This window comes from Zalophus californianus, chromosome 14 (genome assembly GCF_009762305.2).
Source record: "Zalophus californianus isolate mZalCal1 chromosome 14, mZalCal1.pri.v2, whole genome shotgun sequence".
Classification (NCBI taxonomy): Eukaryota; Metazoa; Chordata; class Mammalia; order Carnivora; family Otariidae; genus Zalophus; species Zalophus californianus.
In genome coordinates, this window is record NC_045608.1 from 5,713,081 (window position 1) to 5,731,940 (window position 18,860).

Here is an 18,860-nt window from a genome sequence, read left to right on the forward strand (position 1 = left end):
TGTCAGCTGTCACTGTTTAGGATGAGACCGAGGGATTATTTGCGTTAGAGCAGGGTTTGGCAAGCTATGGCTTTTAGGCCAAGTCGGCCCACCGTTTCTTTTGTGAATAAAGTTTTATTGACACACAGCCACGTCCATTCATTTCCATATTACTGTGGCAGCTTTTCTCTTACAGCAGCAGAGCGGGGTAAGTCATGACAGAAACAGCAAAGCCTAAAATATGTATTGTCTGGTCCTTTCCAGAAAATGCTGACCTCTGAGTTGGAGAAACAAGGAGCTGGTTTTAAACAATGTTTGGCAAATAATGGTAAAGATGGTGGGGTTCTGTAGCACACAGGTGAAAAGGGGCTTCTGGGTGATCGATCAGTGCTTGGGAGACAGAGGGGATGGATTCACTTCATTTCCAGGCTGTTGAAAATCAGCTCGGGGCAGTACTGGGAGCATGTGACTGCTGGAGGAGGTAGGCTTGCACTGTTGGAGGAGGGATTTGGGCTGGACGGGCAGACGGCTTTGGGGCACTGCTGTAGGGTGCTGCCTGGAGCTGGTGGAGGTGCGTCCTTCCTGGGGCCTTTGGCCTGGGGCGCCCAGGGGAAAGTGATGCAGGCCAGGAGTGGCGGGACGCGGGATGAGAGGGTCCTGTGGTTTTCTCCCTGACACTGGCGTCTCCCCTTCCCCGGGCTGGCCAGGGCAGGGGTCCTGAGGCGTGGCTCTCAGCCATCCCTGGTGGGGTCCTGGCGCCCAGTGTGAGGCGCTTCGCAGTCGAGTCCCACAGTTGGGTTCTTAACCGGCATCCTTCTTCTCCTCTCTTGCCTTCTGGGAATTGTGCTTCCGCACTGTGGACCCACTTTCCTGTTGGCTAAGCTACATGTAATTAAGGGAGCAAATTTGTTGAGAGGAGAGTAAGTAACCCCTCACTGCAGTCAGGCATAAATGGTTGGGACTGAGTGTTGGTTCTCCTTGGCTGGGGCGTTGAAGGGTGGCTGTGTCTGGTTTGTGGATAGGGTTTTCCTTGAGCATTGTGTGGCCACAGTTGACCAGCCTGACTGCCCATCTAACAGATGTGTAAAAGCAAGTCTTACTGGTTTGGAGCTCCTTAATTTCAAAGACCCAGTTGTGCTGTTTTGTTTTGTTTTATTTTATTTATTTATTTTTATTTATGCATTTTTATTAACATATAATGTATTATTTGTTTCAGGGGTACAGGTCTGCGATTTATCAGTCTTACACAACTCACAGCACTCACCATAGCACATACCCTCCCCAGCATCCATCACCCAGCCACCCCACCCCTCCCACCCCTCCCACCCCCCAGCTGTGGTGTTTTAGAAATGAAAGTGCAGTCAGGAATTTTCTAGACTGAGAAGCACAAACTCAGATAAATTCCAGGCAGGGAGCATAAATATGCTGAGGCATGAAAGGCAGTAGGGAGTGGTGGGGACTGTGGCAAAACAGAAGGGGAGCTAAAGGCCTTTAGGTTTATTTAAAAACCATCATCAGAGATCTGTTGAGCACCGACTGTGTGCCAGTTCTCCTGCTTGTCTTCCTAGTGTGTGTGCCCTCACTCACCCCCCTGCCTTTGTGGGATCACTGTGGGTAGGCTCATGAGGCCCCTCCAGGTGGCTGGGCTAGGGGCTCTGGAGGAGGAAGGGTTCTGACTCAGATGGGGAGAGCCATGTCTGCATGGAGGGAGATGAGGACTTGTGTGTGTTGAGGTCATTTAGGGAGGGGGGGGTATCCCCGGACAAGTCCCGGATGGGAGGGTTGGGGGTGTCAGCTCCTTCATCTTTGGTGTCGGCTGCCATGCCTTTTATTCTGTGGTGTTAATTCTGTTTATCGGTTATTTCTGTGCTGGGCACAGGGAGCTCCTCGCCGGTTGTATAGACCAGAGTACGTAGGTGGTTCCCGGATAGCATGCCGGCGGTCTGAGAGTCTCCACAGAGCAGGGGCCTTCAAAAATGAGGTAAAGGAGCGGCTCCTCAAAGGACAAGAACAGAAGTGAGGGTGTCCTGGGCAGAGGGAACAGAAGGTACAAACGCACTGGGGTATGAGACAGCATAGTGCCCTTAGAGTCTTTGGAGCAGGGGTCTTAACAGCTTCCAGGGTGTTAAATGAATGAAGGTTTGGAGACAGATCTTCTGCTCATGTTTGATGAGTCACTAGCATTGTTTCTCTACTCTATGGAAGACAGAAGTACAAATGTGAGGGTACATGGCCGCTCACACTTGACCTCAGCTTCCGTGAGAGGCAGCAGGGAGTGGTGAGGCCTGTAGCCGACTTCGCTTGTGACCTGGGTCCACCCCTGCTGACGTTTGGCCAAGTGTCCTCGTACTGCCAGAGCCGATTTTTGAGGATGAGTTGGAAATCTGGATTTATGTGGAATTGCCTGAGTTTTCCATCTTAGGTTGCATGATGAAAAACAACAACAAAACATTGACTGTATAGGCCAAACAACTCCGGTTTGCCCTTTTTCTTTTTAAATTAAGTTTTTAATTATAATGCCAGTGTAATTAACATGTTAGTTTCAGGTGTGCAATAGAGTGATTCAGCAATTCTCTGCGTTACTCAGTGCTCACCATGGTAAGTGTGCCCTTAATCATATTTGCTCTCCATCTGTCCTCGGCCCCCAGTGTAAGACCTCTGGATTTGAGAATGGTAAGGCTTGGGTGGTGGAGGTAAAGAGGGGATCATGTGTGACTGGGGGCAGAGGCCAGAGCACGCAAGGCTGGGGCGCTGGGGAGCCCTGGAATATTGTATAGCAGAGGAGAAACATCTGTTTCCTCTTTTTGTCTGCGTCGTCTTGGATTAGCCATAGTGTCTGCACCGCTTCTCCGGTGAGGTTTTGCTCTCTGCTCAGGCTGGTGCCTCAGGCTGGGGCTCCCAGGATGGAGAAAGGATGCCTCTGTGTTCTGTCTCTCGCAGAAAGATGGAAGAAAGCAGGGCGGGAGGCCCCTGTCTCCTGGGAGCGGGGACACGGCTTGGTGGCCTTCCCCTCCCTCTCATCAGCTGGGGCTGCTGGTGTGCTGGCGACAGAGATGCACACACACATCCTGGAAAGACTTCTGTGCCAGGCAGACCCACCGCCCTCACCACTGCCCACTGGCCCTGTTCATAAATACGGAATAAACGGGTCAACCCGAGTGTTGCCTCTGGGGCTGTAAGTCTTTTCTCTGCCCTGTGACAGTGAAATAAATGGCAGACACAGGTCTCTCGGCCCCTCTCATTAATCTGAGATGCAGTTACTGATGGGGCCCGAGCGTCCCTATTTCTGCTTCGTTTTATAAAGGCCGTGATCCTGCTGATACGTGTCGCAGTGAGGAGGGCAGGGGTTCCTGCAGCCTGGCACGGGAGGCAAGTCAGGCTTGCCCCACCTTCCTGGGTCCCTTTAGTTTTGGAGGAAGACGTAGGTTGTCTCAGCCAGTATTTCTTGGGGAGACGCTGGGAGGCCAGCGAGACAGGGGAGTCCTATCAAAATTGCCAGGCACTGGCCTTGTGGCATGATGGGACAGCGATGCTGCTGGCCATTCACTCAGCCCCAGGACCTGTGTGAGGGGTCGGGTGCGTTTTCACTCAGAGCTTTATCGGGGGGAGGTACTGCCATCATGTCCGCTTTATAGGTGCTGGGAGGTGAGGAACCTGCTCTTAGTGAGTGGCGTATTCAGGATTCGAACCCAGCACAGTCTGCCGTCGGAGCCCAAGGGGAGACCCTGGTGATCCCATTTGCCACCTTTTGGCCGTGTGGCTCGTCTTTTGGAAGCTGTCCCTCACTGACCTTGTAGGGCCTGGGTTCTTTGGTCTGTGTAGGCCCTGCTGCGTCAGGAAGCAGATGGACCTTGCTGTGGGCGGGATGCGCCCCACTGATCCCCCATCTGCATCACGCCCCCAGCCCCGTCTGGGTGTCCCATCTCCACTCACTGGGAATCTATTCCTGGCCCCACGTGCACCTGGCTTCTGGGAGGCCTGCAGCTGGAAACTCTTCCCGTCTCTTTTAGTTCTTCTGTGCTCTGGGAGACATGGAGGGCTGTCTCCCCCTCTCTGGCTGTCTTGCAGTCTCTCTTCGCTCCCCCAGCCCCATGCATGTCCCCGCCTTCTTCCAGGTGGCCAGTGGCTACAGAGGCTATGGTGCCTGTCTGTGATTCCCGTGGCTTGGGGCCACACCATGGCTAAGGTTGGCCATGAGGGGCCTCTCAGCTTCTCAGCCCAACAGGTGCCCCTTGGTGGGCCCTCCCCACCAGGTGTCAGATGCCCAGGATTGTGTGTTCATCTGAGGGCGTGTATGGAGTGCCTCCTGCATGTCAGGACTAAAAGTTCTGCCTTGGGAGCCAGATCAGACCGTGACCTTTCAGGAAGCTAGGGCAAAGGCATCAGCTGGGCATGGCTGTCTTGACACCTCACGGACCGTGCTGTCTTCGCCCGTGCCCGTCTCCTCACCATTCTGTCTCAGTGGGTCCCGGGCTCAAATCCCCGTGTCTGGGGAGGAGGCGAACCCGCGGTGCTGATGGCAGGGAGTTATTCTCCCCAGAACATAGGGGACACCACCACCTGCTCCTGCTGCAGTCAGTGTCCTCAGGCTGTCCCCTTCTGGGGTTCCAGGCTGAGTCACGGACCTGAGACAGAGCTGGCGTCCAGCTGAGGGTCTCCCAGCTGTCACTAGGAGGGCTTGTCAAAAGTCAGACTGCTGGGCCAGGCTCCTCCTTGGGGCCTGAGAGCCCGCATCTCTAACAGGCACCCAGCAATACTGGCTGCTGGTCTGGACCACTCAGAACCTCAGCCTGTGGGAGGTTTACTGGTGGTGGTGGTGAGGGGGGGTGGGAGGGGCGGGGGAGGGAGCAGGCTGGCAGAAGGGGAAGTTGAGGCATGGTGCAGGCTCACTGGCAGATGGGGGTGGGAGGAGATGATCCTGAAGGGGAGATGAGCGGAAATGGCCCTTCTGAGGTGTCCTGTGGTGGGCAGACAGGGCCAGGTCTCAGTCCACAGGCCGTGCATGGACAGCTGGGTGCACTTGCAGCAGTGGGGGCAGCAAGCAGCTTCTAGAAGGGCACCTGGCCAGTTCCTCCGGGGGACTAACCCTGTGCGTTTTCGTATTTGCAAACTATGCTTCCCAGTGGTCATGACCTTCTCAAATGCTTAACCACAGCGTGTGAAGCAAGACGTCACTGCGTCTGCTCAGGTGACACCCTGTCCTGTCACACCCTCATCACTCGCCCTGTGCAAGCCATTTGTTTACCATGTTGACGGTCACATCTGAAAGCGTGGATGGTTACAAAAGTGGAACATAAAACTTCTTGATGAAAAGCAGCAGTCATTGGGTATCTCTGGGCGTAGACCGTCAGACGGCTGCCCCGAGAGAGGGGAGGGCCCCCTGGCATCCACGGCGCGGGTGCTCAGCCCTGGAGGCCAGGCAAGTGCGCTGGTTGTTGGGGCACCAGGATCACTTCTGTGTTTAACAGAGGGTGCCATCCACCTTCCAGAAACTTCTCCATATTCTGACGGAGGGAGATGCAGGCCAAGCCCTAGACTTCCAGAATGCCAGCCCCTTCACTCCCACCCCCGATGGAGCCCACACACCTGAGCTTTGACAGGTGGGAGCTGAGCCCCCGGCTCCTGGACCCTGGCCCGTGAGACCCACCCCTGAGTGGCAGGCGTGCTTGGGGGCTGGGCCCAGGCCCGAGCATCCTCTCTATGAGGTGAATCACGGGCTGAGGCGGATGACGGTACAGTGGTTATAGTTCATGATTCATGGACAGAGGGGCTGCATTATCCCAGCTAATTGAAGAAGCAGAGCCCAGGAATGCTGTGGTCAGTAGTCGGCCTAACTATGCAGGCCGTCGGGGAGCTGAGAGTGCGAGGCGGAGTTGGGCCAGGCAGCAGGGCCCATCCCTGCTGTGGCTGTGATCGAGGGGCCACGGTGGCCCTCCAGGTGATGGCGGCGGGGGGCGGGGGGCGTGCCGTGGAGGGGGCGTGTCCCCGGGGGTGAGCGCTTCCCTGGGCAGCTGGGGCTCAGCCTGCTGGCCTGTCCCTGGGGCGTCTGAGGGGGATATGCAGGGGTCCCACGTGGCCTCCTGCCGTCTGGCCTGCACGTCCTTGTGCTCCGTGGCTCTTCTCTGTGGCCCGGTCCAGCTCCCACCGCTGACCACTCACTGACCGCGGGCTCCTGTGTCTTCTGGGTTGAGCCCCCTCTCGCCTTCTTGCCTCCCTCTTGGTGTCCCACCTCCCTCGACCCCCACGTGTGGGTCTCTGTATCTCTCCCCCTGTGCCTTCATCCGTGGCCCTCTCCCCTCCCCACACCCACGCCTCTCTGCCTTCCTCCCCCTCTCTCCCCCTCTCCCTGATCCTTCTTCCTGCCCCTCTGAGCCTCCTCTTCCCGCTCCTTGCCAAGGGACAGGTGACCTTGTTCCAGTTGCTGAGGCACTCCAGAGGCTCCCGTGCCTGGGGCAGCTCTCCCGGGGGACAGCATGACCTGGAAGGCCGTTCCAGGACAGGCCCGGCCAAGCGCAGTCCACGCGGGGAGGGGCAGCTGCTGTGCAGTCGGGGCTGGCTCCCAGGGCCTGGCTGCCCCCCCTTGGGCTGAGGAAATCACTTGAGGGCTCCCCCCAGTGCAGTCTGGCAGGGACGTGGGGCAGGCCAGATACGGCCACACTGACCCCGGGTGGGGCTGTGTTTCTCTCGGCCTGCTGGGTAAGCGTGGGTGTGCGTGTCCTGAACCACGACCTGGAGCCCAGATGGGCCTCTAGCCTGGGGGTCTATCCGACTTTCCTGGGCGGCCCAGGCCTATAGGAGGTGGCGCTTCTGCGCTGCTGGGGGCATGCCGGGCTGAGCCAGACTGTCCGGATCTAGGGCTTCAGTGAGCAGATGTCCCTGATTCCTGCCCAGGAGGCGAGAGACCTGTGGGAGGCCCCTCTGGACCTGCAGCCCCCCAGACATATTCCAGGGACCACTGTTCTCAGGAGGGTGGGTGGTCTCCTTCCCAGGAGAGGCCGTACCCCAGGGAGCGAGCAAGCTGGGCTGCCGTTTTGGAAGAAGACAAACATGGCCTTCTCACGGGCCATGATGTGGGGGCTGGGGAGACCTGGGTCTCTGCCACCGCTGTCCAAGGCATACCCCATCAAAGGCATAGAAGGACATGGAAAACGTGAGCCCAGCCCAGAAAATGTGAGTGTGGAGCATTTGGACCCTGGGAGGGGGTGAGAGGTGGGGGGCTGACAGACCCCACATCCGGGCATCTCAAGCTGGGCTGCCAAGAGTCAGGAAATAGTTACCAGAAGAGCAGCATTTGTGTGGGTCTGTGCCAGTGTGGGTCACGGCAGGAGGGTCCCCCTTGGTCTTGACCGCTCAGGGAGCATCCTGGGTGGGTGGTGGCCATGTTGGAGACCTTTGTGTCATGACTTCACATTGTCCCCATTCTACGTGATTCCACAGTGAACAAGACAAACGAGCTCCCCAGAGCGGACAGGTCCGTGTGGGAGGTGGACAGTGCGCAAGTAAATTAGCATGATTATTTGAGGTGGTAGTAAGGGCTACAGAATGTCAGGAGGTAGCTGATGTGAGGGAGGGCAGCTTTTAGGGAGCTGACCTCAAAGGCTTCTCTGAGGAGGTATCATTTGGGCTTAAACTTGAGGGATAAGAAGGAACCAGCCAGGCAGAGTTGGAGGGAGAATCCCAGGCAGTGAGTGCAAAGGCCCTGAGGTAGCAATGAAATGTGGCATCTTCCCGGAGGCAAGGGGGAGGGAGCGGTCCCAGGGGAAGTGGGTGAAGTGAGCAGGGGCAGGCAGGGGCTAAATCCCATGGCCTTGTGGTCTGTCAGACCACTGATTTTATTCCCGGTGGCAGGACAGGATCTGATCGACGATTTCAAACAGAGCGTTGGCTGCCACAACCACACATCTCCCTGCAGGCAGAACAGACGTCATGGGTGTGTGTGTGTTAAATGCTACTCGGGTTTTGTTGGCACATCTGTTTGCAGGGGAGTGCTGGGGAGTGTTTAGCAACCAGCCTTGTGGGGGCGAAGCCCCGATTTGTAGCACGTAACAGTTGCCGTGGTATAAATACTCCCACCGTGCCAGATCTAAGCTACCGACGTGATGTCACCAAAGGTGGAGCTGGGAGGGGGCGTGCCCAGCGCAGTATTCTGTCCCACTTCCGCTGTGTGGATGCAGTTGATGTAAATAACCTCAAGAGCATAGATAACGGATCTGTGTAGTCAAATAATTGGGGAGTGATGCATCTTGAGTACTTCTTACCTTTGTTTTTATCATAAGTTCTTTAACTGTAAGGTCATGTAGTTAGTTTTTAGTAACGGCTGTGTTTAACAACTTTTCTGCAAAATCCTTGAAAGTTGAAGTCTGCTCTCTTGAGCTGATCTGAGCCAGTTCAGCACACCTCTGTCTGGACTCAGGGGGCGTCCCCTGTCTGTGTTTCTCCAGGAGGGACAGATGGACTGGATGAGGAGGGTAGGGAGCCGAGGGGTCAGGTGGGGGCCGCCAGGACCAGAAAACTCCGTTGTGTCTTACCTCTGCCCCCTGACCCCAGTTCTCCCCCCTGCCTTGGGCTCCTGGGCCCCCTCGTCCCCACTGACGAGAGACGGCAGGTGTCATGAGGACAGAACCCCTCTCGGGGTTTGCTCACTGGGGGCGCATGGTCGAGTGGCTGAGATGGTGCTGCCGGCAGCGCTGTGCGGCACGGGGAAGCTCTCACGGCACGTTCCTGAGGACCTGTCATCTGAGGATCAAATCCCGTCAGCTCTCACTGGACTCTAAGCCATGCCTCCCTTGGTCGGCTGCCGAGTTGCCCTTCAACATGGGGCAGAAGATGTCATCCCCTGTCTCCCCTCCCTGCCCCCCCACCGCTGACGGGAGCCTTCGGTGGCTGTCCACTGCCACCAGGGTGCCCGCCGTGTGTCTGAGCGTGGGGTTAAAGGTGGCCAGGCTCTGCAGCCATGTCCAGTATGTCGCGCGGTAGGGACAGTGCTCGTGTTCATGTCGCTGTGCCTTTGCCCAGGCAGGTCCTCTCCCTGCAGTGTCCCCTCTCATCCTTGTCAACCAAAAGCCTTTGGGGACTCCGCTCAGAGGCCTCCTTCCCTGTCCCTGTGGGGCAGGCAGAACTGCCACCACATCTGCCGCATGCTGTGACTTCTAAAGTCTCCTCGGCACTGAGCCTCCTTCTGCCCTGGCAGAGTTTCTTGTCTCTGTGAGCTGAGGCGCCAGCTCCGGAAGATTGGGGACCGCATTTTTGGTGGCATGGTGTCCCCCTTATGGGCTCAGAGCATGAATGTGGGGGGAACGCACAGGTGGTGGCATGGTTCGGTTTGAACGGGGGGAGCCTGTGACCTCCCAGCCCCAGGTAGCAGGCATAGCACCTGCCCGTAGGATCTTGCTAGGAAATGCCATGCAACCTGGGGCGAGCTCCCGGACTTCTCTGTGGCCTTATGTCCTGTTCTATAGAACAGAGGTAGTCCCAGGGGCTGTTGGGAGGATTCCGTTAACTCACAGATAGAATGAGGAGAAGGCTTCATCTGGATGTGTTTTTATTTGTGCAGTTTTCCGTGCAGCCCTGGCCTGGGGCTCAGCACAGTGTAGGCTCCGTAGCCGCTTGCCTGTCCTGCACTCAGCGCTCCGGAAGCAGGGGTCCCTCGGGATGGGAACTGATGGCTCTGGCTAACCATAGATCCGGTCAGGTTTTCCGCAAAGCCGTGCTGTGGTTTGGGAGGGACGTGCCCAACTGAGTACTGGGCATGAAGCCCATCGTGAGCCTGACCGTTGACGCGTCTGAAAAGCAGAGGTAGACCCTTCCTCATGAGCTCCACAGTCGTTTGAGATGGGGGTTTGGCCTCCGGATCTACCCCCGGGTCCACAGGTGTCACCTGCTGCCAGTGGCAAGGGTCCTGGGTGTGTTTTGTGAAACAAGGATCCCTGAAAGCCTCGTTCCTCAGTGTGATCTGGGAACTAGCAGCATCAGCCTCCCCAGGAAGCTGCCTAGAAATGCAGAGGCTCAGGCCCACCCCAGACACACGGAATCTGCATTCCCCCACTATCCGCAGCTGATCCGTGCACGGTCTAGATTGACCAGCGGTGGTCTGGGGCAGGGGTGGGCACATTATGGCTCCTCAGGCCAAATCTGGCCCACTGCCTATTTTGTAAATAAAGTTTTATTGGCACACAGCCATGCCTATTTGTTTACATTTCGGTTGCTTTCAAGTTACAAACCGCGTTGAGTTGAGCAGTTATGACAGAAACCAGTGGACCTGTGGCCGTACAGAATTAACCTCTTACAGGAAAAGTTTGTCGGTTCCTTGTCTAAAGCACGAGTTCTCAAGCCTGGTTACCCATCAGAATAACCTGGGGATTTGTGATTGGTGTGGGCGCGGCCTGGGCGTCAGGACTTCCCAGAGCTCCCCAGGTGACCTGTGTGTGCGGCCATCAGGCAGTGGGAACCTTGGCTCTGAATCGCCCGTGAAAGCCAGCAAATGCGCATCCACAGCTGGGGATGGCCTGAGGTCCAGAGGGGGGGCCGTAGTGGGTGTTCGTCCTCCTGTTTGCTGTCCTGACCATCGAAGGCTTTCGGAGACTGACCTGGCTGCGGGGGCCTGTGAGTTGGGGCCCCGTCTCGCCCCATAAATCTGGAGTGAATGGAGCACTCCTAAATCAGCCCGTTGATCTCCTGCATGCAACAGGAGGCCAGGCAGATGGTCAGTATTGTGCCTGGCGAGCCTCTCCCACTGGAAAACGTGTTTCAGGCCAGGTTGGACCTGGGGTTCCTCCCTCCGTCCCCTGCACCGGTGCCACACAGCTCAGCGTGCTGGGACACCTCTCCCAAGGGAGATGGCGGTCAGGTCACTGGGCACCATGAGGCCATCTGGGGGCTCTGTGCCACAGCTCCACGGCGGTGTTCCTGCGCTGCCCCTCCTCCCCACCCCTGCGCTTAGGGCTTGGGAAAGTGTCCGGGCAGAGGCACGGGTGTCTGACATTGGGCTTGCACACCTGGGCGGGAAGGGATGGGAATAGTGACCAGGCTCTAGCGCTGACTGGGACTCCTGAGCCTCCGCACGAGGTGGGCACAGGTCGGGGGAATCTGGCTCAGAGCACCAGCTGAGGAGTGAGGGGCCCGCCAGGGCAGGCGGAGATGGCAGGAGAGGGGGCTAGGCGTAGCCAGGGCTGACTCGGGCGTCGGCTGGAATTCTGGCACTGCTGTTGACCAGGTTTGTCACTCGACTTCTCTGTGCCTCAGTTTCTTCTGTAAAGTGGGAGAATGAAGGGGTTGGTAAAGGAGGTGATTGCAGTTCATAGAACAGTGCCTGGGGCCCGGCACTTGGATCGATTTTTGTTATTCGTGCTGTGATGTGGATGATGATTCAGGGGTGGGGCTGGTTACCGATCAGCCCAGGCTCAGGTGGGGGCTTGAGGAATCTTAAACGGGGGACAGGGTGGGCTAGGTAGGAAGGGGCAGGGACGCCCAAAGAACCCCCCCCCACACACACACACCTGAGGCCCCAGATTCTGGTCAGAGACTCTGAGTAGGGCTTTGGGGACCATGGGACCAGGCCATCAGCTCTCCTCCGTCTGAGACCGTGAGGCTTTGCCTCCCTGCAGGATGGGAACATGGGTCACTACCCTTTCTGTCTCAGGTTGGCTAAGGGCATGGAGCAGGGTAGCACTTGCAGGGTGCTTGGTGTGGTGCCAGGGACAGGCCGCCTCTGTGGATTGAGCCCCAGCTCACCGCTACTCTTGGTTTTTCATCTTCATCACTATCCTTGGGATTCAGAAGGCCAGGAGCCAGTCGATAGAATGTGCGCAGCTCAGTGTCAGGCGTGTAGTCAGCCCTCGGGAAATGCTGGCCTCTTCCTAGCGGGGTTTCTCCAGGATTCTGATGGGGGAGGGCCGCAGGAAGGCACGTAGTTCAGTATGGCACAGATGGCAGACTCCCCCGGGCCTCTGCCCCTATTAGTCAGGAGGCATCGGCGCGGGCTGGGCCCCCGTGGGTGGGGAGCCGCACCTCCTGGCTGTGCTGGGGTGGGCAGTGGTCTGCTTTGTGGAGGATGAGATCCCAGGGCGCTTTGAGGCCCCACCAGGCTAGATCCAGGGAATGATGATAGGTGCCTCCTGGAGGGTGGCCCGGAGTTGGGCCCGTGTGGCCGTTGGGAGGGACAGCGAGAGAAAACGTTTGGAGTGAGGCTGCCCAGGCGGGGCGGTGTGAGTGCAGATGTAGCTGAAGACAGGTGTTGGGAGATGCCAAGCTTCTTGTGGTCGGAAAGCCCCTGGAAAGCCCGGCGTCAGCCTCCCAGGTGTTGTAGAAGTCAGCAAATCTGATAGGTGGAGACAGTAGCCACACCAGGTGGCCCATGGGGCAGGGGACCCCTCCCCAATCAGCCACGCTCGCTCTCCTGCCCTGGAGCCAGGTCCCTGACCCCTGCTCCCCCACCCCTGCCCTCGTCAGGCGAGTGTGCAGAGGGCACGCTGTGTTGGAACAAACCGGGAAACCTCTCTGTCCCTCCTTCCACTGCTGGGACGGACAGCTCCAAAAGAGACTTTGCCTTTTGGGTGTGAGAGGTGGCCACAGCCCCCAGGTGGTGGGAAGTTTATGCTTTAGTGTTTGAGGGGTTCTGGGGGTGAGGGACAGGCTAGTTAAGGGCCAGCCACCGGAAATTGGCAGCAACATGGTGGGGGTGGAGGGGCTGGTCCAAGGCCAGCCATGGTGCCCCTTGCCTCCTCCGACAGAATAGAGGGGGTTCTTGGAGACAGGGAGGCAGAGCCAAGCCAGGCGGGCCCAGGGCGGCTGCTGCCGCAGCTTCAGAGAGCGCAGCGTTCCCTGTGAGCATGCAGATCCACGCTCTGGGCCCGAGCGTCTGCCGAATGCTCCCTGCCCCCGCTTCCTAAATTCCAGCTGCACGAGAAGGTCTAGGGAGGGGGTTGCAGGCCAAGGCAGCCTTGGGTGTTGGAGTCGGACGGGCGTGTGTTCCTGATGCGGAGGAAAGACGCAGGGAGGGAGCGACACCCTGCTTGCCCCCCCTTCTCCATCAGCGTGGTTTTTTTCTCCTTGTCTGATAATCGGTATGACCGTACCCCTGCCACGTGCACAAGGCTCTTCAGCGGCAAGGCTTTTCCCTTCACTTGGCTCATCGGCACGGAAAGATGGTCTGGTTTGGCAGTTGCCTGCAGGGAGGACTTTGGGGTGGCCTAGAGGATCAGTGTACGTTTTAAAAGAAATCAGGCAGGGCAGAAAGGAAGTCGGGCAACCCCTCGGGAAGGAGCAGGCCGCTGTCACTTTTCTCCCCTGTCCTGACGTGGGCAGGCTCAGCGGCCTAGGGTGATGGGGCAGGCAGGCCATACCTGCCTTGCCGCTGGGCAGATGAAATAAGAGCCTTCGGGAGGAGGCTGGTTTGCTGTGAGCCCCTTTCATCTCCTCCCCCTAAAGTGGGGGTTCGCTTCCCCTCGATGCGAGGAGAGCAAGCCCGCTGTTGGCACGAGTGGGTCCTCGACATGGCAGCAAGCACCTTCAAGTGGGCCGGGGCCCAGCACACCCCTCCTGCCCACCCATTCTGCAGATGTGGTGACAGGTGGAGAGGTGGCCTGAGCTTGGTCAGGGGCGCGTCCCCCGGTTCCCCGGCGCTCAGCCTGCTCTGGCCAGCGGCCGGCCAGCGGCCCTCCCCGTGCTCTTGATGGCGTCAGTCCCGCTTTAACACCCACGCCAGACTCCAGTTCGGTGAGGGCGCTCTCATTTCCGCCTCCTGGCCCCGGGCTGAGGTGTAGGCAGGCTGAATAGCCCTGCTTTCAAGGGGCAGCATCCGCACAGAGAGCTCGAGAGCCTCATCTGAGGTCACACAGCCCCCAAACTGGGGAGGCAGGAGTTGAGTCCAGGCTTCCAATTTCTACACCTCGCCCGGGACTCCCGCCTCCCCAGACCCCGTGGGCTGCAGGACCGCAGGCTGTGGCCAGGGCTTGCTCAGCCTGGGTGCGGAGACTCACCTATCTCTGTTTCCCTACCCCCCCGCCCCCGCCCTCCCCCTGCAGCAGCAGCAGCAGCAGCAGCAGCAGCAGCAGCAGCAGCAGCAGCAGATGCCCCGGAGCAACCAGGAGGAGAAGGAGGAGAAGGAGAAGGAGAAGGAGTCCGAGAAGGAGGAGGAGAAGCCCGACGTGGAGAACGACAAGGAGGAGCTGAGCAAGTAAGGCCGCCGAGCCGCCGAGCCGCCCTGGGCGGTGGGGAGCTGCTCCTGACTCCACTCGAGGCTGTGAGGACAGCGGTTTGGCATCTGCCGATTGCCTGCCGGGAAGGGAGGCGCCTTCGGCTCCGTCTGAACCTGACAGCCCCCCTGCCGGAAGCCTGCCCGGCCCCCTCCCTTCTCCCCGCACCCGCCCTTTCCTCCTCAAACCCTCTGGAGACCTCAGAGACTGATAGCTCATTTGAGCTCTACTCCTGAGCTAATAAATCTAGGCAATGACTTTGGAAGCTCTTTGCCTCCTCACCTCCTCCCCCTCCTCCGCCAAGTCTCCCGAGATGCCAGGCGGGGGAAGGGGGATCAGAGAAGCTGGCGGAAGGACTAGGTATGCAGGCGGGCCCTGCCCTCACCTTTAGAATTATCGCTGTCAGCGTGAGCTCTTGCAGATCAAGGCACAGCCTCCCGTGCCTGCCAGGGGCGGGTGCCGAGCACAGCCAGCTGGAGATTCACGCCGGAGGGGGGGGGGGCGGGCACGGCTTCGTGCCAGGTACCTGGAAGAGGCTCAGGAATGTGGCTTCAGAGAACATCTGGCTTCGTTACCCCCTGTCTCCCAGACGTCCACGCAGGGCCTTCGGGAAGATGAATGGGAGGCGGGGGCGGTAAACCCAAGCGGCTCCCCAGTCAACCCTCCTGAGTCGGCTTCTGAGAAAGCCCCAGCCCTGGGTACGGAGGTCACATGCACCCCCGCATACCTGGCTCAGCTGCAGAAGCCCGGCAGGAGACTTCCCTTTTGTGTGTGCTGCAAGGCACGGTGGCCCTTGATAATAACTGGCGGCAAAGCGAGTGCCGTTTCTAGAGCCCCGCTGAGCCTCTGCTTTGGGGAGTGAGGTGGCCTTGTGGGTCGTACCCGCCTGCGCCCCATGCACTTAGTGCAGTAGTCTTGTGGTAGCAGCGCGCGGCCCTCTATTGGGCATGTGAGACGGTCTTGCAGACGGCCTGTGTGTAGCTCTCCGTTTCCTACCGGCCCTTAGTCCTTCTTCGGAGAACATAAAGCTGTGGTTTGCACAAATACAGTGGCACTGCGGAGAGCTGGTAGCCGTGGCCTCTCGTCTGGTGCATGGAGAAGGCTTGCGGATTGCTGCCCACCAGCCCTTACCTCGAGCTTTCCCTGACTCCCGGCCTCTGACGGGTACAAACCCCCTGGCAGCCAGCGCTCCTCGAGCTAAAGAAAAGCAGGTCTCTTGCAGTGGTTGTCTGGTTTCCCGACGCAGGCGAAGCCATCCCTGTCTCTCTCTCTGGCCTTCAGGGAGAAGACAGACGACACCTCTGGGGAGGACAACGATGAGAAGGAGGCAGTGGCCTCCAAAGGCCGCAAAACTGCCAACAGCCAGGGAAGACGCAAAGGCCGCATCACCCGCTCGATGGCCAATGAGGCCAATAGCGAGGAGGCCGTCACCCCGCAGCAGAGCGCTGAGCTGGGTGAGTTTCGGGCCGGGGAGGATGGTGGCTTCTGAATCCCAGCTTTAGCTTCCAAAGTCACTGGGTGACCTGGGGCGAGCTCCTAAACCTCTCTCTGCGTCCTCATCTACACCGTGCTTGCTGGGGTGTGGGAAGGGCTCAGTGGCTGTCAGCCCTGGTGATCCCGGAACTGGGAGGGTTCACGTAAAAATCCAGATCGCCAGTTTGGGTTCTGTTTTTTAATCAGAAAATCTGGCCGTGCTTGGCCCCCATTTCCTCCAGGAAGCGGTTGGCACTGAGTAGCCACCACCCCTTTTTAGAAGGACCTGGGCACAGACTACCCGTCCCCCGCCCCCCCCGCCCCCAGCCCCAGTAGGCTTCTGGGTTCGTACTTCACTTCTGTGGGGCCTCGGTTTCTCTTGCTCAGGGGACATCCACCCCCAGGTGCTCTGAGCCTCATCCCTCTCCACCCCAGGTTGTGGGGGGTGGTGGTGGGGGGTGGGGGGAAGAGATGGATTGAGTAGCAGTTCTCAAGTTCAGCCACAGGGGGGCAGCCAACGTGTGTCTGTCATCTGTACCATTTTGGCTGTCGAGGGGCCCCACCTTCCCACCTCTGTGGGAGCCCCCCTCCCGGACCTTGAGTGTTCAGGCTGAGGCCCCAGCCTCCAGAGTACCTTCCCAGGGTGGGAGTTGATGGAGGTGATGTTTTGTTCTGACAGGTGCCCCCTATCCCACACCCAGGGTCCATGCCAGACACCTGTTCCTTCTTCCTGGGGGAGATAATTTGTACCCATTTCATAGGTGGGTTGTTTGAGGTTTAGAGAAAAGATGTTGCCTCCATAGTCAGGGAGTTAACCGGGATTCAAACCCAGCCCCCGTTGGCCACAAATTTCATGTGAATCCTGTAGGCTTTTGCTGGCTGCCCCTTGGTGCCTAGAGGCCTATGCAGTGGTGGGCCTACCTTCTGGGAAGCTCCTCTTGGGCGCCAGGCTGATGTCGGGGCTAGTCTGCTGGGTGTAAAACACCACCCCGGGCCCTCCAGCGGGCTATTCCAGCACCCCCACCCTGAGCTCAGACTTCATAGCTTCCCTCTGAGGATCCCTTGGGAAGAAAGGGGAAAGTTCGTGAGGTCTCACAGATTGGCAGGCTGTGGCAGCAGCGAGTGGGGGCCATCTCCCCTCTCTTGGTTTGAGCTGTTCCTTCTCGGGGAGGCTGCCCTGGGGGGAGGGTGGGGGCCATCTTCTCTCTCCTGGCTTGAGCTGTTCCTTCTCATTTCCTTCCTGCTGGAACTTCCCTCCACTGATCCGCTGGCCTCTACCAGCACATACTCTGGGCCTGGTGCTGTTCCACGCACTGAGTCCATGAAGCTGATCCCTCATGTCTGCCCTCTTCATGAGGTTTTAAGCAATTTACAGGGCAAGACCTGGGCTCATATCTAGGGGACCTTGGAGGAGAGACTCAAAAACAGTGCCACAGCAGGGGCCTAGCCAACTCTGTTTGATGTCAAGGGGAGCCACGTCCCCCTTTCTAAAGCTTCGTCCTGACCAGGGGGAGTTGGGGGAGAATATAGCAATCACCCTGTAGAGCAGCATTCTTAGTGAGGGACCTTACAAGCGCCAGGGGACAATTGGCCACATCTGGAAGCATTTTTGATTGTCACAGTTCGAGTGGGGACTACTGGCATCTAGTGGGTTAAAACCAGGGGTTTAACAGCAAAGAATCACCTGTACCGACAAGTCCACGCTCAGATGATGTCCCTGCCCATCCAAAGCTCACATCCCTTGTTCCCCTGACCTTCATGCGGTCACCATGCTTTCAGGTAGGTCACCCTCTCCCCAGCCAGGTGCATGCAGAGATCGTTCTCACAGTCCAGGCCCTGGACCACCTCAGTGTCCCCGCCTGTGAACTGGGCTGATTACACCACCCCCATCGCAGGGGGTTGTGTGGAGGCTGGACCGCCCCTCGGGCTGCTGTCCATGCACCCCGTCTTCCTTTTTAGCTTCGATGGAGATGAACGAGAGTTCTCGCTGGACCGAAGAAGAGATGGAGACAGCCAAGAAAGGTGAGGGCTCTGGGGGCTCTGACCCATCTCGGTTGGCGCCCAGGTCCTGAAGCTCACGTGCTGGGGAAGATGAGGCACATCGGGCCTGAACCAGGTGCTCTGGTGCCGTCTGGAGGGGCAGGCTCTGCTTTCGGGCTGTTCTCAGATCGGTCACTTTGCCTTGGAGTCTCAGTTTTGCCTTCCAGTGGCTGCGTTGTCAGGCTCCACAGTGTGTCCCCGGGGTGACTTCAAGGCTCAGCTCTGAAACGGTGCAGCTCATGCTGTGGACACGGGCCAGTGGACAGCTTCTGTCGCCTCCGGGGTCAGCAGGCTGCGGCCCTGTAGATCCTGGCGGCAGCACACTGGGCGTCTGGGAGGGGAGGCACGGAGCTTGCCGGCAGCCACTGAGGTGGGGTCACAGAGTCAAGCTGGCGTCCCCCCTCGGCTGTGTCATGTCCCTGGAGGTGGCTGGAGGCCACGTGCGGTAGTGCTGACCTCACGTCCGCCCGCAGAAGCCAGCTCTGTGTTCACTGGAGCCGGAACAGCAGCGTCCTTCCCTTCCTGGCTCAGAGACCTGTCTCTGTGCCTCAGTTTCCCATTCCGTGAAGTGGGAGGGGCATTTGTGTTGGCCGTGAGGAACCAGAGATAACGAGCATTGAGGGCCCTGAGGATGGGTCCTGCGCTGCTGGGGCTTCAGCCGCGTGGGTTCCCCCGTCTCTGGGCCGACTCCTCCCTCGCCCGTGCCCAACGCTGACAGGGAGGCTGGGGCTGGGGGGCGCCTGACCCCCGTTTACCTGTCTGCTCTCATTTACTCTGATCCCGGCTCCCAGAGGGGCTCTCGTTCCTGTCCCGACTCACAGGGGAGGAAGGGAGGAGTGAAGCCGAGGATGGCCCGGGGCCGGGAGCAAGCCCGGGCCTCCAGCTCTCGTCCCCCTGGCCCCCCAGGGCCCCCCCGGGCCCCCCCGCTGACTTGCAGCTTCTTATGCCCGGAGCTCCAGGTCGTGACCCACAGAGGGAACAAATGGCCTTGCTTGTGAAGGCCCCGGGTGCACGGGGGCAGGCGAGCGTGACAGGGCGGCCTCCAGGCCCCCACCCTCCACCCTGGGAAGGGGCTGCGGTGTGGCCTGAGTGCTCTGCCCTGGTGTTTCAGAAACCTCCTAGGAGCAGCCCCAGACCTGAGCAGGCCCCTCCTGCCCTCCTGAGGCCCCAGGCCCC

The 18,860-nt window shown here is 58.9% G+C and overlaps 1 protein-coding gene across 1 annotated transcript in view; it reads left to right on the forward strand.

Moving 5' to 3' along the window:
- The window catches only part of NCOR2 (nuclear receptor corepressor 2), a 212,644-nt gene that overhangs the window by 129,223 nt on the left and 64,561 nt on the right, over nt 1-18,860 (forward strand). The window contains 3 exon segments of the mRNA XM_035723877.1: nt 14,001-14,152; nt 15,453-15,625; nt 17,604-17,666. Of these exon segments, the coding sequence (XP_035579770.1) occupies nt 14,001-14,152; nt 15,453-15,625; nt 17,604-17,666 (388 nt within the window).